General features: G+C 34.5%; 1 protein-coding gene across 3 annotated transcripts in view; it reads right to left on the minus strand.

Moving 5' to 3' along the window:
• Nucleotides 1-310: 310 nt before the first annotated feature.
• The window catches only part of Arhgap12 (Rho GTPase activating protein 12), an 83,406-nt gene continuing 60,418 nt past the window's right edge, over nucleotides 311-23,298 (minus strand). For all 3 annotated transcript variants that reach the window (XM_013014694.1, XM_013014693.1, XM_013014692.1), the window contains 11 exons: nucleotides 21,779-21,840; nucleotides 18,648-18,729; nucleotides 14,770-14,871; nucleotides 13,205-13,303; nucleotides 9,890-9,992; nucleotides 8,201-8,317; nucleotides 5,746-5,844; nucleotides 3,889-3,966; nucleotides 3,657-3,791; nucleotides 3,381-3,483; nucleotides 311-2,674 (listed from right to left, as the gene is read on the minus strand). In XM_013014694.1, the coding sequence (XP_012870148.1) occupies nucleotides 2,500-2,674; nucleotides 3,381-3,483; nucleotides 3,657-3,791; nucleotides 3,889-3,966; nucleotides 5,746-5,844; nucleotides 8,201-8,317; nucleotides 9,890-9,992; nucleotides 13,205-13,303; nucleotides 14,770-14,871; nucleotides 18,648-18,729; nucleotides 21,779-21,840 (1,155 nt within the window). In that variant the 3' untranslated portion in view covers nucleotides 311-2,499. The remainder of the gene's footprint in view (nucleotides 2,675-3,380; nucleotides 3,484-3,656; nucleotides 3,792-3,888; nucleotides 3,967-5,745; nucleotides 5,845-8,200; nucleotides 8,318-9,889; nucleotides 9,993-13,204; nucleotides 13,304-14,769; nucleotides 14,872-18,647; nucleotides 18,730-21,778; nucleotides 21,841-23,298) is intronic.

The following is a 23,298-nucleotide window of genomic DNA, read 5'->3' on the forward strand; positions in this document are numbered from 1 at the left end:
TAGATGTGGGGGTTGGTATATCTGTTATAAACACACATATAGCCTATCTGCCCCTAAGCCCAAAGTTTGGCTGATTTATTCCATTTGTTCTTTTCAAACAAGAATTTAAAAATTTACACATTTATATCATTTTTTCAGAGATTTCATAATTACATTCTCCAGAAGAAAAAGGTAAAAGTTCCTATTGCTATAAAATTTCAAAGTAAATATTTTTCTTTCATTCTAATTGTACTAGTTTATTTAAACTATTTTTGTTTCCATTTTAAATGGTATTTTGAAGGCCTACTGGTAAATGAAATTCCACTGATGATTTATTTTTAGCTTTTAATATGTTTTCTACTAAAAATCAGGCTGCCAAGACAGGAAAATATTACTGGTTTTGTTATTACAAAAACAAGTGAGGTTTTTTTTAATTCACAAAGGATGAAAACACAAGACACAGATCTCATTGTACATATAATATTACAATAAAATGACTAGCTTTAGACCAATGAAACATTTAAGACTTCACATACACACATATGTACTTTGAAACAAGGAGCACAGGACAATTTTAATCTTTGATATGTTCATGACCACCAAAAGAACATCACAGATTTAAATCTAATTGTTTTCCTGGTATACAATCAAGAAACAGGCAGTCCTAAAGCATACTGTGTTATAAATGACATCTTTAAGCAAACACACACATTCTGATTTGGGACTTTTTCTCCCCACTTGAAACAATCTGCTTTAGCTGTCAAGTAGTTTGGTCTGGTATCTATTTAACAGTATCACAACAACAAATACAGTATCTTAACCACAACTTAGGAATCTTTTAGACAGATCATACAAAGATAGTTGTTCCTAAGGAAGGCAATCTATAAATTATAAATGCAATCCAAGGGAAAAAGAATAGTGGACACAAATCATTCTCAAATACTGATAAAGAAATTGAAAGAAAAATAAAGTGTGTTGGGCACAGGGAGGTGTTGACATGGAAAGGAACAGAAAAGATATGAATTAAGGAAAATGTATTTGTCAGAGGAAACATTGGGTTCAGTTAACTATTTTTAAAAAATGAGATGTAAGAGTATGACAGTAAACAAAAAAATTAAGAGCCAAAATGCATATCACTAATGGGAAAATCTCTAAGCCTCTTATAGTTTTTTATTAGATTAGACATTTCATATACAGTAGTTAATCTAGAAAAATACATTTAAAAAATTTTCAACAGACCATGCTCCCTGTAACAAAACCTTCCAAACCCTGTTTTATTATACAAATCAATCTACATTAGTAATGTAAAAGGAAATTCTCAATTTTAGCAACATCATTTTCCACCCAATATCTATCTAATATACATGTGGATTTCCACTATTCAAACTGGAGTTAGGACTCTGTAATATTTTTTCTAATGTTTTCTATACATATTAAATATTATGATCTAAAAGGTTCCTCTTGTAGTGCATTTATCACTTAGCAAGTATATTCAGCTTTTTTTCCAGTACCATTCATATTACAGTGATCTGCTTGTAAAGGTAATTAAAATCTAAAAGTGCACATTGTTAATTTTCTCAAATATCAGCCTATTTCTGGAGGAAACCTAATATTCATGGAAAATATTACCAATATCATGATTAGAAATGTAGAGTTAGAATGTGCTCTGAAACTATACAACACAATTATATACATAAGCTAAAGGACATTAAGTCTTTAGCTATTTACATCAAATAATGTCCATTTCCACAGGGTGATACCAAGAACTCAATATGGCACTAGATATAATTAGGATTGTTAGTTACAATTCAGTATACCAAGACAGTTCTCAAATACCCTGAACTGACTTATCTAAGTAAAACTCCAGTAAATCACAGTGTTTTAGGTAATATTAGTGTGCTGCCCAAACAAGCAACTAAGATATCCCAGTAAGGATGCTGTGCAATACAAGACAGACAGCAAGCCTTCATCCAATGGGATTATGTCTGGATTATAATGAATTTTAGCACTTAAGACTGCTACTGCATGCAGAAACCCTGAAAAAGAAATACACAGGTTTCAGAATGAATATACTTCATTTTGTTTTAAATGCCCAAGTATGTTTCAAAGTAACTGATATTAAGTACTCTTCTACCAAGTGAAGAACTTACAGATCAAGAGAAGAAATTCTACATTATCCAGTTTGAGGGGGGAAAAATGTAGCTTTTCTTACCAAATGATCCAGTGTGTATGACAGGTTAGAAATCTGAGCTTTAATTTGTACTGAAATTCAGAGTATTAAATGCACACATTCAGATGAAATGGATCCAAAACTACACAATCATATCACCTTGAAACAAAGCAGCAAATATGAGGGCCTAGCAGACATCTTCATTCTCCCCTTCCTGTATGATCCCTCAAATTAAAAAAAAGTGCAAAATCAAAGAGTCACTGCTTGGTCCAAAACAAAATACATCGTACATAAAAATTTGAAATCTGATGGAATACAGCTTCTCTTCCACAGGTTGTCTTCCATAAGAATCAACGTCCAAAGATGGCACTTAATTCCAGCAGAATTAGTTCTACAATTTGATTTTGATACACAGTATGAACCGCTATATTGCCAGTCTCTTTTTCTGGTTTTAAGAGAGTGGGACCAAAAACAATTGCTATACTCTGGTAAGTCATTCGATTTTTCTCTCCATTTTCTACAACTCTAAAGAGAAAAAACAAGAGAAAATAAAAAATATAGAGAAAAATTTCAAATTGTATTATAAACATTAAGTCTGTATTTAGAAAACAAAAATAATCACTGTGCTAGGTTGCACCAAACTTTTTAAACACATAGAATTCCACCTGCATGCTACATTGAAGTCGCTTTGTATAAACACAGCTGAGAGGCCTAGATATATATAGATATCCTTTAACAAACTTTAAACACATAACATTTCAGCTTAATTTTAAAGACTGGACACAGACACAGTCTTGAATATGTTACAACTCCAGTTTACGAGAAAAACATTTTTATTAAATATTAAAATTAAGTTTATGTTAATTTTCTAATTGGTGTCATTTTAGTATTCTACTATTCTTAGAATAAGATGAACAAAAATCAGGTACTTAAGTAGCCACGATAACCTAGAGCTATGATGGCTTTTTTTAGGGTAATAATATTCTGTAATTAATAATTTCATCTTCATACTAATTAAGTGATAATTTTTGCATACCTACCATGTGCTTACTAATCACTATATAAATATTTTGCATTTAATACCTGCTTTAATACCAACCCACTTTATCTATAAGAAACCAAAGCTACGGGAAGTTGAACATCTGGGAACCAAATCTGCATGTGGGTGGCGCTTGTGGGCCTCCCAGTATGTTACATCACATCATAGCTCCTAAGCCTGCAGTTCTCTTACCTTTTGAGGTGTCTAAAAAGAATCTGCATTGTGTCTTGATTTGGCTTTGGCAACTGTCTGATTAAGTCCTTAACAGCAGCAACACGTTGTCTTGGTTCTTGTTCTGAAAAAAAGATTTCAACTTGCAGCAAATGCTTATGAAACTGAAAGCAATGACATGGTTTGGAAGCTGAGATTTCATAATATACAGTGACATCTTGTGGTCACATTTAGAATTTCTGGAGTAAAACAACCCACTGGAAAACAAGCAATTTTATAGAGAAACATTATACTTACTAATTGCATTAACAAAATCATTAAAATGATTAAATGTAAAGAGGGGTTCTGGTAGTTCGCGAAAAAACATTTTGAGTGCTCCAGTGATAACATGAATGTCTTCCCACTTGCTATCATTCAGATCCAATTTCTCATCTGAAAATAAGTAGGAACAGGATATTTCAAGTTACTTTAAACCAATTCTAAAGATTACAAGTAACACATTGGATATCACAAGAGAGTATAATCTTACCATGATTGACTGCAAATCTCAGCTTCTGGATCACTGCAAGATTGCCACTTACTCTATAGATCCCATCAACATCCAGACCTAAGAGATAACAACAACATTGTACATTTAAAAGTATTTGTTGAGCCTGACACTCATGGTTCACACCTGTAATCCTAGCTACTCGAGGCTGAGATCTGAGAATCAGGGTTCAAAGACAGGAAGGGCAGGGAAAACATTGAGACTCCTCTAGTTTTATTTTTTTGTTTTGTTTTGTTGGGTGGGTCATGGGGCTTGAACTCTGGGCCTGGGCACTGTCACTCAGCTCTTCAGTTCAAGGCTAGCACTCTACCACTTGAGCCACTGCACCACTTCCCACTATGAGACTCTTATCTTCAATAAACTATTCAGAAAAGGCTGGAAGTGGCATTCTGATTCAAGTGGTAGAATGCTAGCCTTGAGCAAAAGAAGCTCAGCACCCAGGCTCTGAGTTCATACTCCAGGGCTAGGGAAAAAACAAACAAAAACACTTTGGCTTTTTTTTAAGGTGTTTCTCCTCCCCTACCCATTATTCTTTTTTAGAAATATCTGTCTATGTTGAAGGCAGGAGCTCAAGCAAACCTCTTGTTTCAGAAGTCACTCAAATCACTGGGACTAGAGGCACTTACTGTCACACCTGCTACAGAATTCTTACTCATTAGCCTTAGCCTAAAATCAAATGGCTTTTTATGGCTAAGGCTCTTAGCAGGAAGAGATGGATGACAAGTCACTCTCAATTCTGCTTAATAAGCAGCAATAACTCCATTTTGTTTATCACACTGACTGTGGGTTACTATGGGTTAGCTCAAGGAAAACATCTCTTGAAACATAAAATACTAACAATTTAAAGGTAAACCTCTGCAAATACCTGGAGATAACTTTAAAAAGCAAAAGAAGCAATATAAATCAACTGATCCATAATTTTGCATAGAATTTTACAATGTAAAATCACATCTGAAGAACTTTCCCCTAAGGTGTCATAGTAAATGTTTATGATAAATTACTCTTATAAAACTATAGTGCTGGGGTAAGTATACAATGCCTTTAATTTAACAAAGCACAGTATCTCTAACTGCTATTCATTTAGCTCCTTACGAATAAAGATAAACAGTATGGTGTCTTTACTGTCATACTGACAAAAAAAAAGTTAATGGAAAAAAGTAAATAAAAAGAATCTAAAACTGGCAGAAATTACAATAAATTAAAAGTATTTTCTCATTTTTACAAAGTATTTCTAATTAGAGAGGTACAAGCTAATGTTATTATACTGTTAATTCATACACACTAGCATAAATACTATAAATTTTTAAGTTCAACAAAATAGAAATTAATGTCTCATTTTCAGGAAACAACACAAGAAAGGTTTCTCTACTTAGAAATGTTAGTTGATTTAACAACTTTAAAATATCATCTCAATTTTATTACAGAACATTCTCTTAGTAAGAAAATGTAATCTCCTCACAATTGCTGCTGTTTGTATTTTAAGCAACAGGCAACTCAAGTGGCTTCCAGAAATTCCATACACTTAACTACTCATATGTTTTGTTGTTTTTTTAAATAAACAAGATACTTTAAAAAGAAAATCTTAGAATCACAATGAACTTTTGATTGCCTCCCTCAAAATCTCAAAAACCCTACATATTTTGATGGCAAAAGAAAGAGTTTGGGTTTGGCTTGCTAGAAAAATAAAAAATAAAAAAACTGTTGGAAATGGCACTGTGGCTCAAGTGGTAGAGTGCTCGCCTTGGGCTGACAAGCTCAGGGACAGCACCCAGGCCTACAGTTCAAGCCCCATGACCAACACCCCCCCCCCACACACACACAAAAAAAAACCTGTCTTACCATGTTCTTCAACGTGTTCTATGCATAACTTCACAAATTTTGGCACTGTGACGTTCTCTCTCTGACACAGATTAGCAAGATTAGATCCAAATACCTGATCTGAAAGAGAGTTTGTTTTAAATGATGAACCACTTGCTTAAAATGTAGTTCATTTGACTAACTGAGCTAAATGGCTAAGTGCACTAGAACATGTGCAGTGGTATCTCACACTGTTTCCCATGACCTATGTCTTATTTGGTCAGCACAGCACCCTACTTGTCCAATTTCACTTCAAATAATGCTTCTTACTAAACTCCATGAATACAACTCACTCATGCTGGAGAGTCTTTGTATGTCCTCTGCAGGGAACGATTTCCTCTTTACTCCTGGTTCTCAGCTAAAACGTCACCTCTTTATCAGCAACTATGTTTATCTAAAATAATTCAATTCTAGTCACTTCTGTTTTATTACTACCTTAGATTCACAGCACTTGGTACTGCTTCAATCTTGTCTGACGTCCCACTTTAGTACCAGTTCCATGAGAGAAGGACCTTGCAGTTCTTGAAGGCAAATGGGTATTGATGGGCTCCTGTGCTCATGTCTAACTTTTAAAAATCCAAACATTGCCGGGCGCTGGTGGCTCACGCCTGTAATCCTAGCTACTCAGGAGGCTGAGATCTGAGGATCGCGGTTCAAAGCCAGCCCGGGCAGGAGAAACTCTGAGACTCTTATCTCCAATAAATCACAAGAAAACGGGAAGTGGCGCTGTAGCTCAAGTGGTAGAGCACTCGCCTTGAGCTGAAGAGCTGAGGGACAGTGCCCAGGCCCAGAGTTCAAGCCCCACGACAGACAAAAAAAAAAAAATCCAAACATTTTGAACACTATGAAAACAAACACTCCCACCATGTGCTGACACTTAATTCCAAGAAATATACTTCAAAAACTGTTCCACTAATCCTTTCCCAACAGTTTAGAAATTATACATCAATGCTAATTACTCAGGAAAACAAGCAAAATTATTTGAAGTGATGAATAACCTCATAAAGTGAGTGTGTGTGTGTGTGTGTGTGTGTGTGTGTTGGTTATAGGGCTTGAACTAACGGTCTGGGTGCTATCCCTGACTTCTCTCTCTCAAGGCTAGTGCTCTACCATTTTGAGCCACAGTGCTACTTCTGATTTTCTGGTGGTTAATGGTAGTTAAGACTCTCACTGACTTTTCTGCCTGGACTGGCTTTGAACCTTGACCCAGCCTTCTGAGTAGCTTGATTACAGGCATGAGCCACTGGTACCTGGCAACAATGGCTTATTTTTTCTCAGTGAAAGTGATAAATTAATAACAGTGTCTACTAACTTATTGTCAGTCTTTTGTTTTTTAAAGGCTCTAAGTGGGGCTGGGAAGGTGGCTCGGTGGTAGAGCACGTGTGTTGCATTCAGAGGCCCTGGGTTCCATTCCTCAGCACCACATAAGCAGAAAAAAAAAATCCAGAAGTGCTGTGGCTCAAGTGGTAGAGCACTAGCCTTGAGCTGAAGAGCTGAGGGACAGCGCCCAGGCCCAGAGTTCAGGCCCACAACCGGACCACCCCCCCACACACACAATAAAAGACTCTAAGCTAGATATACCACTTCATGTGCTTTATTCAAGAAGACTTGTTGATATGTAATTTTTAAGGATGATAATCAGCAGTCCTTAAATGTCTTTTGAATGAGAATCATTTTTGTATTTTAATTTAGATGTTTTTGCAAGCAGATGTTCTGGTGATAGCTTTTGGTAGAAACCTCATAATCAGATGCAAATAGTACATCTTATAATATTATGTTTACAGTTCATCTTACAATATTATTTTTATCATTATTTCTGGATATCACTATTTTGAACTTAAGAAGTTTTTATCTTCAGAATTAACACATTCACAAAAACTACAGGCATACGTAGGCATAAATGATTGTAAAGAATGCTTTCCTATTTAAAAAGATCTTGTTAGTGCACATGGTACTTATAAATGAAACAAATATACAAAATAATGAAATTAATAAAGTAGTCAAGATTAGTTCACTTTTTCTTTTATTCTACATTGTTAATTTATTTTTTAATTATCTTTAAGGAGTTGTACAAAAGAGTTCATATTTAACTAGTTTATGAATATAATGCATCTTAATAAAAAATTTATTCTTCTGATCTTTACATAACAAAACCAAAGCTCTTTATATCTTGTGATTCTCAGATACAGGGTTTCTAAAACTGTTTGGCATTTATTTCTGTATGATGTCTAAAGTGAAGTTTATATGTAAATTTAAAAAAATGTCAATTATTCTAGTATCTTATAATCACTGTACTTGAAAATTCTATGATTAAAAAATTGTAACATTTTTACAAACAAAAAATTTCCAAACAGGATATTTAGTCATTTCAATTCAAAACATCTTATTTCTGGTTTTGCATATCATGCATTATAAAAAAATCACTTCAGCTACCTACCTTTTATATAACCTTTTTCACGAACAGCTTGCAAAGTAGGGCGTCGGGTAAGAAACTTCTTTAAATTTTTCTTGGTTTTTTTCTGCTCTGAAGAATCTATGCTAGATACTTTCATGGCTTAAAAAAATAGATATTAGGCATTTCGTAAAATAAAAATTTTTTCTGATAGAAGTTTTCCATAGAGAATTCAAAACATTTCCTATGTCAAAATCACAGTACAAATTATTCTATCTTCAATGTAGTTTAAAGAAGATATGTGATAAAGAAAATGAACAGAGATACAGCTTAAAGCAAAATTTTTATTTTTATCACTAAAAACTACTGCTGTGCCTTCACTGTTGATATCATGATGTCCTTTTGTAATCAGATTTTAATATTATTTCATAAGTGATTCTACTATCTTTTTGAATCTCCATCATTTTAGAAAGTAAAATGACTACAGAAAATCCATGAAAAGCCAGGCGTGGTAGCTCACGCCTGTAATTGTAGCTACTCAGGAGGCTGAGATCTGAGGATCATAGTTCAAAGCCAACCCCGGGCAGGAAAGGCAGTGAAACTTTTATCCCCAATAAACCACAAGAAAACCACAGAAGTGGCACTATGGCTCAAGTGGTAGAGCGCTAGCCTTGAGCTGAGGAGCTGAAGGACAGCGCTCACACCCAGAGTTCAAGCCCCATGACCGACAAAACAAAACAAAACAAAAAAAACACCAAAAAAAGGGAAAATCCATAAAAACAAAATCCCTATCTATTCAAGTCTCATTAATAAACACACTCATATTTGAAGTTAATGCTCACAGTAAGTATCTGTACTCTGTAAGAATGGGACTACCTGCAAAATGTTTTGCATTGTGTTCTTTGGTACTGACTTAGGAGCACTACAATAACAGAAAAATACTAAGTTGTATTTCCTACAAATAATTGTTTGGGGAAACCTAAGAACCAAGAATATATTAGGCAAAGAATAAAAATAATTTTTCTACTGACACTACTGCATGGTAACAATGTCAATAAAAGCCTTAACCTTCATTAGAATAAGAGAAAAACCTCTTTTCTATCATTCAGTCTAAAGACCAGAAACTATGAAACATATGAATTATAATTCAAATAGATTGAAAAGTACAGAGTCACAGCAAATGGCCTATTTCAATAATACACTTAATAGTTTATATTAGAAAATACTCTTCTTAAAACTTCTGGCTTTAGCTCTGTCCCTTTCACTAAATGGTAACGAAGAACAGTATCTAATTGCTGTTAGTTACTTTTATTTGTAACAAGCTAAATGTATCTGTGCACATGGACAGATGTCATAGTGTAGACACAGCTGCCTGGTGGCCGGAATGTAATATATTCCATGACTATGGACTTCTTAAGAGTTTATGTAAAATCTTTAAACAGTCAATAAATACCTACAAATGATTCCATATGTACAATTTTCCCTTCAAGTTTAACAACACCTGACAGTATTCATATGAATTATGATGACAAAAATGTTATCATATAATATAAACTATGAAGTTGAACAATGACAATAATGAGTTTGCAAGAAGAAAGACTACTGGAATACTGAGCTGCAACTAAATATTGTAACTTTTTCAGATATTGGCTGTTGCATAAAGCTTATTTAAACACTATGAAAACTAAGATGCTCACTCAAACAATTAACAAAATAAGGAAAATAACTACTTACAACGAAGTTTTTTAAGCTCCTTTTGATCTTTTTCTTTATCCTGCTTTTCTAATCCTGGTGAATCTGGTACCTCCTCTTCAACCGCTTCATCAGTTTCTACTGCCTATTGGTGAGAAGTTTCCCAAATAACATTACTTCTAGTATTACTTAATTTGAAGTAGTATAATTCTCCAAATGACCAGTAATTGACTTCTGATTGAATTTGGGAGAAAAAAACGAGTGTACAGTATGTTCAATTTAAAGATTTGAGAGCTCTGGGGTGTGGCTTAAACAATACAGTGCCTGCCTAGGATGACTAAGGCCCTGAATTCAAACATCAGTACTACAAAAAAGAAAAAAGATTTGATACATCTTTACTGTTTCTTCCTCTTGATGTAATTGAGAGAGAGAGAGACAGAGAGAGAGAGAGAGACAGACAGACAGACAGGCACTGGTAGTTCATACCTGTAATCCCAACTACTCAGGAGACTAAGATCTGAGGATCACAGTTCAAAGCCAGCTAGGGCAGGAAAGTACCTGAGAGTCTTATCTCCAATTAACCACCAGAAAACCGGAAGTGGCTCAAGAAATAGAGTGCTGGCCTTGAGCTGAAGAGCTCAGGGACAGTGCCTAGGCCCCGAGTTCAAGCCCCACAACCGACAAGAAAAAATAAGTAAAAAGAAAAAAAGAGAGAGAGAGAGAGAGAGAAAAAATACTGCTAGTAGCTCACAGGAAAGTAGTTGTATATTGTTGGCAATACTATCCTGCCCCATTTGATCTAGTGTATGTTTGAGTGGCACTAGCAGCAGTTAGAAAGCCAGGCTACACTATCAGATACCATCACCTACATTCTGTGACAAGACAGGAGGACTTATACCCATGAATATGACAATCACACTATCTATGATGACAGTATTTGCTGTGGTAAAAGTGAAAGACTTTTACTCACAGACTCCTGAAGATTAAGAAGTAAAAGAAATTTAGAACTCATTGACAACTGGTTACTACCAAGGTAACTTTTACAGGTTAAAACCCGGACCGAATTCTTGAAACTAAATACTTTGTATTCCATCCTGAGGTCTTTACTCCATTTGTATCTAAATAAATTTTTGTGTAAGGGCTAGCTCCTGTTTCTTCTTCGAGATCCCACTAACGCTACTTACTGAAAAGCTCATTCTTCCTCACGGTTCTACAGTGTTATAATTGGCATAAATAGTCTACAGGCATGGCAGTCTGTTTCTAGGTTCCTTATTCTATTCCACAGGTTTGGATGTCTATCCCTACATGGTAACACACTATGTTAATTAATATAGCTTTAAAATGTTGTAATATATGATACAGAAGTCCTTTTACTTTCTCACTTAAAAGTCTCTTGGACATTGTTTATCCCTTTGTATTTCTGTATAATTTTGAAGTAAGTTTATCATGTTCTACCAGAAAAATTACTTAGATTTTGAATGAGGCTCAAAAATCTCGTAAATTTGTAAAGTAATTTATATTCATACATGATTCAATCTTTTAGTCCATGAACACAATATAGTTCTCATTTAATTAGGCTTTTCTTTAATGTCTCTCAAGAAAAGTTTTACAGTTTTCCTTATACTTTTTCTTTAGAGAGATTGTGCACATCTTGTAATCCTATCTTTTGACACTTCGTAAACAGTATTTTTAAGTTATAGTAAATAATTGTTCTCTCTTCCCTCTGCTTATTTCCTGATCCTACAGGCCTCAATTTAAAACAGTACTTTCCCTGCAATACATCTCTGACCAACCACTAGGTTGATCCTTAAAATCAGTCTTTTCATAATACCAATTTAACACTCAACACATTTTATTTACTGTTTCATTATCTGTATTTGGCAATTTTACCTTTCACTGTAACCTATACACAGAAAGGTGCAGTACTTGACTGCATGTTGCCATCTGGCCAGTGAACAAGGCACTCATATCAAACTGACTGCATAATATGCTTTCAAGGTAAAGTGAATGGATTACTGCAATTACAGCTGGAAACCTACAGTGGATAGAGTACAAAGTACATCTGAATAGTTAGATTTGGCTTAGATTAATTTTAATGAGTGCCACAAAAGGTTTTGACATTAGGAAGTTTCATATAAGCAATGGCATTTAGGGCTGGGGATGTAGCTCAGGAGCAGAGTGCTTGTCTGGCATGTGGAAGATTCTGAGTTCAATCCACTGCATTATTAAAAAAAAAAACCATTAAAAATAAAAATAGCTGGGCACTGGTGATTCATGCCTTCAATCCTAGCTATTCAGGAGGCTGAGATCTGAGGATTTTGGTTTGAAGCAAGGCCTGGCAGGAAAAGTGCCCGCTCATGAGAGATTCTTATCTCCAATTAATCACAGAAAAAGCCAGAAGTAGAGCTATGGCTCAAGTGGCAGAGCATTGGCCTTGAACAAAAAAGCCAAGAGACAGTGCCCAAGCCCCAAGTTCACACTCCATGACAGATATAATCAATCAATTAATCAATCAAAGAGCCATTATTAAAGAAGTCAAACTGTTAAAAGATCATTCTTATTGTGGTATGAATATATGCCTGCCCACAGTTTGGGAATAAATGAAAAGGGATAAAATTCATAAATACCATATAATGCTAGAAGCTACAAAATAAGTATTTATATACAGCTTCAGGGCTTATTTGCTAGAAGAGATATAACTTTCATATCATTTTTCATTTCTGTCACTGATAAATGCTAGTCATGTGAAGGCATGTCCCCATATGGCAAAAGGTTAAGATAAAAGTGCGTAAGCTGGGCTGCCTATTAATACTTTTACAAGCATGGTTGCAGAATACAAATGTGAAGGTATTTTTGGTTGTTAAGTAAGAAATTGACCCAGTAACATGAGGGTACTGAATACTTTCAGAAGGGACGGGGTAGAAAAACTATAGACAGATGTCACTAGAAAGGGGTACTAATGAAGAGAGAGAGCTACATCCATTTTACTGTTTTGTCTGGGACTTCATTCCACTATGAACTGCCATTTCATTCACTCAGCCAGATAATAAGTATATGCACTACTTGTTCCATCTCCTTGAGCCATTTCTTTTTTGAGGAATACCTAGTAGAAATACTGTTTCAAACTCAGTGACTCAGTAAACATTATACAAGTGCAAACATAAATCATCTATGTCAACAGTCACTGCAGTGATGGAGTGATCACTGTCATTCTCATTTCTATAGAGTAATATATTCTGTATGTGTCTATATATGAAACAGATTTTTCATATATCAACTGGAGCCTGGATATGAAATAAGCAATTATAAAATTAAAACAGCTCTGAAATAAAAGTTTTAACGAAGCCAAACACTTACCTGATTACTGATAGTACTAGTAAGAACTTTAAACCAGTCATTAATAATAGCATCATTATCAGATTGAATTAGCAATTCTGTTCCTTGACGAGTCTTCAACTTTAGGAAAAAGGAAAAGGGCGAGGAAAGAGTATAGTCAGTGCTTTCAACCAAAATTCAACGTTTACCAAACAACCAATTAAGTATTGTGTATTAATAGCAATGAAAGATACTAGGTAGCTATGGAATATCTTTTTTATAGTGTAAAATAGTATCATAATAGTTTATAAAATATGAAGTTGTTTTCATAATAAAATCTCAATTAAACTAATTGTTCAGGATCTCAATGCCAACAGAGAAATACAATAAAAAATGCAGAAATTGTAGTTTATCACTTAAATGTATGTCAAATATCAAAGTTGTGACCTGGAATTGAAATAAAATATATTCATAAAGAAATAAACATCTAAGACATTTTTACATAGCTTGAAAACTTTATCTATGTGGTTATGAAAACAGAAAAAAATGATAGATTTTTAATATTTCCCACTTACTAGGCAAATGTAATAGCTGAGTATAAGGACAGGATACAATCAAATATTGTATCTTTTGGGCAGAAATTTTCCTAAATTAAGTGTCAAATGATGAAATAAGGATACAGTATTTTATTTTACAAGATGTATAAAAACTAACCGATGTATCATCTCTTTCAAGTTTCTTACACTTGACTAAGCATAAATGTTGAGGCAATTATAAAAAATAATTCTCACATTTTCTCTCTAAGGGAGTTTGCTTTTCGTGGAAGAACATGTGGCATTGTGTACCAAACAGTAGTCTCAGAAGCCATTTCTTCAAACATATTTTCACAACGAAAAAATACCAAGAAAGAAATTATTTGTATTTCTTGGAATACCAAGAAAGGTACTGTGCTAAAAACAAATGAACTTTAAAAACTTACTTATTATGAACTTGGAAAATACTTGATTAGAAAGCTTAGGAAGATTTTTAAGACCTCAAACTGTAATTTTTTTGAGATAGGGATTAAGTATACATGTATTTGTTGAATTTATTTGAACATAGAGCCCTTACCATCAGCAATCCACTAATGAAGTTGCAGAGTTACTTCATAAAACAGTGCTTTTCCTTTATGCATCCTTCTAGAGAGTTGGTCAAGCCAGTCAACCACCCTACAATCGTACTCTGTTAGAGATTTTCAAATCTTACTACTGTGGAGGGTTTTGAATAACAAAGGGTGAAGGTTGTTTAGTTTTTTAAAACTGGTTTTAGTTTGCCAGCAAAACTGAGAGGAAGGTAGGAGATATCCCTGTCTTCAAACATGCACAGCCTCACAATGTCAATACTTCCCATTTTTGATCTGTAGCATTAGATTTGGCAGGTAAAACAAGCCATGTCATTTTCATTGTCATGAGGAATGGCAGGATTTATGAAAGGCCTGAAAAATCAGTAACTTATGTAAACAAAGTTCCTATTTTATACCACTAGTTCCTTCTTAAGTAATGACATAAAGTGACTTATCAAGATGCAAGAATATTATCCTAAATAACTTAAAAAAAAAAAAGTCTTACCTCAAATACATTCTTTTTGCTGGATTTATCCTTAGATGCCATCTCAATTGTTGCCCCCTTTAGGTCCACTGTGAATTCTGGTTTGGACTGATTACTCCCAAACTTCATTTTAGAAAAAGGGGAAAATCTTTATGTAGTTTTCATGCATATATACTTATTCACAAAGAATTAAATCTAATTTTATATCAGCAATAAATCAAATAAATTACCTTGTATTTACCTCTATTATAAAGTAACAATTCCTATTTTAAAATGGAAAAATACCTAGAAGTTAGTTTAGTTCACAGAAAGGAAAGGAAATGGCTCAACTTCTATCAGTGTGTGTGTACATATGCATGTGTGTGTGCATCTAAAATATATCATAGTATATAGATCTATGAATGTGTGTGCACATAAATCACACTGAAATCTTTTTTTCACCATCAGAGTAGAAAAAAATGCAGCACTATTTGGTAAGGGTATAATACACACTCAGATGCTTAACTCCTATAGAGGAAAATTTGATAATGTTCTTATTTGCAAATTGACAAATACATGTATACCCTGGCTTCCCCACCAATTTACTCATGGCCAGAGAAAAATATGTATATAGAGAGAGATAGATTGTAGCAAAGGGTATGCAACAAGAACACATACAGTGACAGCTGAAACAGGATCAGACTTTATATATGCGACAGCAGGCCGATGACTGACAGAATTTTTCCAGGAAGAAAGCAGCGAAAGCAAGAATTCAGAGATTGAGCCGGGTTGGCAAAATGACTTGATGAGAAAAGGGAAGAAAATGATCATGTCAATGCTCAATGGCAAAATGGCATACAAGGGAAGAAAAATACAACAAAACTCAATAGACAAGAGTACAATTCAATGAGCAGACACAACACAAGCAAAGCTAAACTAGGCAATTTTGGAAAAGCCCTAGAACTTGTTTGTTTTAGGTAGGGGGAAGGTGGTGGTATTCAAGTTTGAACTCAGGGCCCAGTTATTCCTTGGTTTTTTCACTCAATGCTGAGGGGTGCTTTTATCATTTGAGCCACATTTCCAGCTTTCTAGTGGCTCAATGTAGATTAACAGCCATGTGTATTTTCCCGTCTGGGCAGGCTTCAAATCTCAAACTTCAGATGGCCTCCTCAATAACTAGCATTACAGTTGTCAGCCACTAATGCCCAGCTCAGAGCATATTGTCTTTGTTATTACATACATTCATGTTTTATTTTTAAGATGGATGCTTTACAGATTTAAACTGAAGTTTCACAGCTTATATTCACACACAGCTTATATTATACCTGAAGAGTAATAAGAAGGACTCATATCTGGGCCTCTATCATGTGTTCTGAAATCTCTGGGCTTCCACATGGTGACCTACTAGGCAATGTCCTCTGGTATCACTTTCCAAGTCATCTCTTTCAAGTGCTCTTACCATCTAGCTTGATTTTTCCCTTCTTCTAGGATACTGGTTCTTCCTCTAGAGCAGATGTGATTTTGTCCTCTGGGTACACATGGAAATGTCTGGAGACATTTTTAGTACTCACAATTAGAAGTGAAGGTGAGAGTCATCTATTAAGATGCTCTATAATGCATAGGATAACCCCTCACAAAAAAGCATTATCTGGACTAAAAGAATAACTATATTTAGAAAGTTGAAGCATGTACAAATGAATGTTTTAATACTGATACTTATGGGGGAGAGGGGCGTTTTTTAGTACTCAAGAAATATGATAAACTGTAACTGAGAAGGAACACAACGTATGTTGTGTTATATTGGAACTGTTCACTTGCCAGTCTTGCTGACTCCAATGTAAACAATGAAGACCAAGACTGTGCTATTTACTTTTAAATCCCCAAGCTTAACACAATGCTAAGAGCACTGCAGGCTTTTATGTCCATTAAACAAACAATAGATATTTACAGACATTTCTGAAGTGAAATGAGGTCAAGGAGAGGGGGAGGAACAAACATGTATGTTCATGTTTCTGAATGAATAGTCTGGTAGATGACTAGCATTTTTCAGAAAACTTTTCTAAGGGAGAAGGAAAGGCTCACTACAGCTTTGGATGATAGAGTACGTACATAAAATTCACCTTACAAATGGAATTGCAAGTGGCATATGTGTATCTGATTTACTCAATTCTATCTATTCTCTGCAAAAAGGAAAAAGAAATACAAGGCATGGATAATTATTTAAAATAATTTTGAGCAGTATAGGTCATTTTCTTAGCATTCCATCAATAAGCATGTGCCCTGAGGTGAGGCTAAGATCTGAACCTGCTATTTCTTCAAGTGGATTACTTAGGTTTTTACACTCAGTATGGATATAATTTGTTTTTGGTTGTAAGGCTTGAACTTGGTTTAAGTTGTAAGGCTTGAACTCTGGGTCTGGGCACTGACCCTGTGCTCTTCAGCTCAAGGCTAACATTCTACCACTGAGCCACAGCTCCACTTCTGAGTTTTTGGTGATAAAATGGAGATCTCATGGACTTCCCTTCCCTCAGCTGGCTTTGAACCTTGATCCTCAGATCTCAGCATACTGTGTAGCTAGGATTACAGGCATGAACCACCAGCTTTTTAAAGCTACACATTCTTTTACAATAATGGCGCCTTAACAGAAATCATCCAAACTCAAATTGAAGGACACCAAAGGAATAAAAATGGCTCTTGAAACCAGCCTCAATGAAGCACTTTCCCAAGGGCTCCTAGACAGATGAGTTCACTATAGGTGATTTTTGTCTTTTGGACTTTTCTGCTAGCCTTTGAGACTCCTCCTCAGGTCAGATAGGGTTCACTGTAGAAACTTTACACATCTTACATACAATAGATATAGTTGATAATTGAGCAGAAAAACAAAACTAGAATTCTTTCAAATCCTTTCCAATACCCCTAGTTCCAGGATTAAGAAACAGCTTCTATTTTCTGTCAAAGTTTGGTATTAATGAATGCAGTAGTAACTAAAATACATTATACAGACTTACATGCTTTTTAGTGAAATAATATTACTTGCTTTTACTTGGGTCATTTAACTTCATTTTCATTTCTTTAATATATGTGAATAGGTAAAGCAAGATAGTCTGAGGTCTTAAAATTTAAGAATTCACTGTAGAGCCATGCATTTCACCTTATTCTAAATCCATTCAGTCTTTAGAGAATTAAACTCAAGACTATGTTTTATTTAGTTTTATTATTACATTTTTGTAACAATATTAGTAAAATTTCATTTGAAGGCAAAAAATCAAATAATTAAATACCTAAATTTAATCTCCTAAGAATTATACAATTTCAAAATTGGCTACCTCAGTAGATTTTTAACCTGTGTTTCACTACTGACACATAGTAACACAATAACACAACTTTAGACTGTAAATACAAAAACTCTGCACCTTTTGTCAGCATTAAAATGTTTGAGCTCTGATTTATACAAGGGGTTCTACAGCAAAAACATCAAATAAAATGCTACCATCCTGTAAATGATTAAGTGCTGGAGTTTTCTCTTGCCATCTTTAAATTTTTAAAGGTTTGTTTTTTTTCTTTAACCTGCCTCATTAAATAATGTTCATTAGATGACTATTTCTCAAACACACTGCTCTATCCCACCTGCCTTGGCCCACATACCAAACTTTCAACTTTTAGTATCAGTAATTCTCAAATAAATGACCATTATGCAGTTTGCTTCATATTTATTATGCATAACTAATTAGACTTAACTTCATACAACTAATTAGTTTTCTTTCTCTTAGAATAAAAAAAAAATCTTTATGAAACCTTCATTTATTTTTACATATACACTTGATATAACAAGGACTTTGGGAATTACTTCCTGAAATTTAGGCATAATACTATCCACATAACTTAAGTGTATAAACTTCCTACAGAGAAGAAATACTTACCCAACTTGTACTACTTCCTTGAGTTTTGGTAAAAAGTAAAGATGAACCCTGTAACACTGCCCAAGAAGACAACCAGTTCTTTCTGTAATGATAAAAATATTCAATTAAAGCTCCCACTAGTCAACCAAATTAAAAAAATAAATCTCCCTAGTTGCTAATAATTATCTACAATTTAGTTGTTACTAATCCCAACTTTGGGAGGGATACAGGGGGGCTTTGCTTGCTCTGTTGCTGCTCTACCACTTGAGCCATGCCTCCAGCCTGACTTTTTCCTTGTTACTTTACAGAGAAAGGCTACTAGACTTTAAACCACAATCCTCCAGATATCAGCCTCCTGAGAAGGTAGGATTACAAGTGTAAATTACTAGCACTTTGGTAATCCAAATGAGATTTTTATTTATTTTACTTTTTATACTTTGACAAACCTCAGATTTTCCTTTGTTGTTGTTGTTGGTTATGGAGCTTGAACTCAGGGCCTGGGCACTGTCCCTGACCTCTTTTGCTGAAGACTAGTGTTCTACTACTTTGAGACTCAGCTTCACTTCAGTTTTCTGGTGGTTAATTGAAGATTAAGAGTCTCACAGACTTTCATGCCTGGACTAGCTTTGAATCACAATCCTCAGATCTCAGCCTCTCGAGTAGCTAGGATTACAGATGTGAACCGTTAGTGTCAGGCTCAACAAGTACTTTTAGATACTTGAAACATAGAAAAATAGAGGATTGGAAGTTCACTGAGTTTACTTATTGATCTACAACTTGATGTAAAATTATGTACGAAAATTCAACCAAGTTCAAAAAAGGTCAATGGCTTTTGTAATTGAGTATGAAAAGTTCATTGAGTTTTAGTCTTCAGTTCTACTGTTAAGAAACTACTATGTAGAGTTAGAGTAACATAAAAACATGCAGTTATTTTCAAAGGCTATTAAAACAATCCTACCTTTTCCAATTTAAGATGTATATGGGGAAATTTTCATGTATTTTAACTAAAATTGTATGCCACAACAGACTACAAGCTGGGAGAGGGAGAAGGAGAGTGAGGCAGGTTCAGAGGTGGGATGTTGTTTGTGGTACATGCCTGTAACCCCAGAGCTGAGATAAGAGGAACCTTAATTTCCAGGGAAGCCTGGGTCACAAAACATAACAAACAAAATACCAAACAACAACATCCTCTCTCCACGAATAAAACACGGCCAAGGTCTATTCACAAGACACATGCCAAAAGCAGAAAATGAGAAAAATAAAGGCATGATTTATAAGTGAATCCTACCAAGAAACTGGTTTAGGAACTAGAATCTGTAAAGCTGGTTTTTTTTAGAGCACTTAAAAAACTTTCAAATATCAATCTGACAAAGATAGTTCACTTAAAAAAAAACATGAAAAAATTCAAATACTTGTAAACTATTAACAGACCAATTCAATTTATGGAAAAAAACCCACAAATGTTAGCTGCTTTTTAAAACCTGGGAGAAATACAATTTACTTTAATTTCCTTAATTCATTTGGAGGCGTGAAATATCAACCCAAAATGCTAACACTCAACAGAAAGAGAATAAAGAGATAATTCAACAAAACACTGAAATGACATAATTTTCCACTAAAAAAGAATACAAATAAACATATCATTTGCTTTTGAATCTCCACCGGAAATGACTAAAATATGTGGGAAATGCACTGCTATTGTAGGCAAGAAATGTTTCAATTTCCAGAGTACTATGATATGGTAACCTAGGATATGACCTAGCAATGCCAACTTTGTAAAATCTATCCTACAAGCATCTTTACATACAGGAACCATACAAAATGTTTAACTGCTGAGAATAGGAAACATTGTAAAATTGCTAAATATCTGCCAATAGCCAGACATAGTTACATACTTGCAAATGAATAATGGCTAAAGTAACTGACACAGTGACACAATATGTAAGTATGCTGCAGCAGCTCTACATGCAACGAAATGGAACCATCTCCAAGACAAACTGTAAAAGGACTTTTAAGCCAGGTGCTGGTGGCTCAAACTGAAATCTGAGGATGGCAGTTCCAAGCCAGCCAAGGCAGGAAAAGTCCATTAACTCTTATCTCCAATAACCCATTAGAAAACCAAAGTGGAGAGCTTGACTCAAGTGGTAGAGTGCCAGCCTTGAGCTGAAGAGCTCAGGGACAGCGCCCAGACCCAGATTTCAAGTCCCACAACCAACAAAAAAATAAAAATAAAATAAGTCAGGCATGCCTATAATCCCAGCTAATAAAGAATGATTCAGAGGATGAACGTTCAAGGACAACCTAGGCAAAAAGTTAATGAGACCATGTTATCAAACAAACTGGGCATGGTGGTTCATATCTGTAACTCCAGCTCCACAGAAGGCAGGAAGATTTTGTTGTTCCAAGGTTGGCTCCAGCAAAATGTAGAGACCCTATCTAAAAAATAACTGAAGCAAAAAGGACTAATGGTGTGGCTCAAGTGGCTGAGCCTTTGTCTAGTAAGCACAAGGCTCTGAGAGTTCAAACCCTAGTACCACCAAGAACTAAACGACTTGCTAGGCACTGGTGGCTTAAGCCTGTAATCTTAGGTACTCGGGAGGATGAGATCTGAGGCTCTCGGTTCAAAGCCAGACCAATTAACCAGCAAAAAGCCATAAGTGGAGTTGTGGCTCTATCCTTAATAGGAAAAAGCCAAGTGAGTGAGCAAGGTCCTAAGTTCAAGCCCCATACTAAACAAACAAATAGACAAATACAAATTCAATCTACTATAAGCAAACATTTGCACATACACACACACACAATCTCTGAAGGAAAGCACTAAAATTGAAGAGACTCAATGCTGACTTCCACTAGAAAGGGGAAATGGTAAATTTATTTTTCACATACTGCTCAGTGTGCTTTTGGCTTTTTAAACCATTGCTTGCTGAAAATAACCAGTAATATTACAAGAAATTGCTTCTTCAGGATCCTCTTATTATCTCTGAATTTAATATAACTTAAGACATATTTTACCACAATCTCATATTAGACTAGAAAATATACAATTATAACTTCTAATTCTTTTAACTGCTTCTATTAAAATACAATTATAAATTTCCATTTACTTCAATCAGATGAGTCCATGTAAGAATATTAAAGATTTATGTACTTACCGAACCTTTTTCCCATTTTCAGTAATTTTTGTTACATTTAGCAACCCGTACTTTTCTTGACCCTAAAAAACAGAGTAATACTGTTCATCTATCATTTGTATAGACAATGATGGCCAAGTTTTAAGACACAATCAAATCAAATTGATCTGGTCACCTAAAATGTAGTTTAAAAGACTTTCTTCAAAAATGGACATGAGGGAAAGAGAGGTAGGGAAGAAGTGAAATTGTCCAAAAAGAAATGTACTAATTATCTGACTTAATGTAACTGCTAACTGCTCTGTAAATCACTTTTATAATAACAATAAAAAAAGAAATTGACATGAACATTATATGGAGGTGGGATGAGATAGATATAGGAAGGGAGGGAATATGTTTGAAGCACCTGTACCCTGTGTAGAAAAGTCTCTCTCTAGAGAGAAATGTAAAAAGGGGAGGATAAGAAAGAATAACTGATTGTAACCAAAGTATATTAAGTGCATGCATGAAACACCACCCAGAACTTCCCTTACATTATACAATTAATATACACTAATTAAAAATGTGAAACAAGTAAAACTGAGCAATTATAACAATAGAAAGATTAGTATGTAACATACTTATTTTTAGTGGACACTAATAATTTTCCTAATACTCTTTTACAATATTTTCAGTAATTTTAAAACACTTCTCCTTCAGATACTTTACTACCAATGAATCAGCACTAGAAAAATGACTTGTGTCTTCTTCTTCAAAAGGTGACAAAATAGTATAATGATAACTAGCACAAAAGAGCAAATGAAAATTTGAAAATTTTCATAACCTATTTGTAAGAATGTAAAAATAACTATGTAAAACAAGTACAGTGACTAATAAATTACTCAAAAGCAACTGGTACTCTCCATAAAACTGGCATGGAAGTCTCAACGGGCTTTATTTAAACATCTTACATCGTGAGCCAGGCTCTGGACAAACTAGACCTATTAGACAGCTAATATCATTAATAGTGACACAAGCTTTCTCCTCAAACCCTGTGAAGGCAAAAGCCCACTATACTAGTTAATACTATCTTAAAATTCTTCCAAGTAGAAGTAAAAAACACTGGTTTTAGTTTCTTGTATTCAAATAAACTTAAAATGAGTTGGTACCTAATTATTAACATTAATAAACACTGTAACACACATGGACTTTAACTCAATTCAAACACAAACATAGAACACACACACAAAAGAAAAAAAAATCTCCCTTCAGAATCTGTGACTATTTTCTCTATGTACTTTAATCAGGAAGTATCTCTTTTTTTTTTTGCTATGGGAGATAAACAAAATACTAAGTACTTCTTTAAAAGTTTGCTTTGTCTGAAAAACTCCTTGTCTACGGTGAAATCTAACAAGTTATTAAGTTTCCTCAGATTTTTGGAATACTAAGAACTTGGAAATAACTCATTTGAAGTTTTATAATAATTGTTTCACAAAATCATAGTTTTTTAAATCTCCTCAGATAAATATTTTATACTTTTCATAAGAGCAGTTACCTCTCATAAA

This window comes from Dipodomys ordii, unplaced genomic scaffold (assembly GCF_000151885.1).
Source record: "Dipodomys ordii isolate 6190 unplaced genomic scaffold, Dord_2.0 Scaffold24, whole genome shotgun sequence".
NCBI lineage: Eukaryota > Metazoa > Chordata > Mammalia > Rodentia > Heteromyidae > Dipodomys > Dipodomys ordii.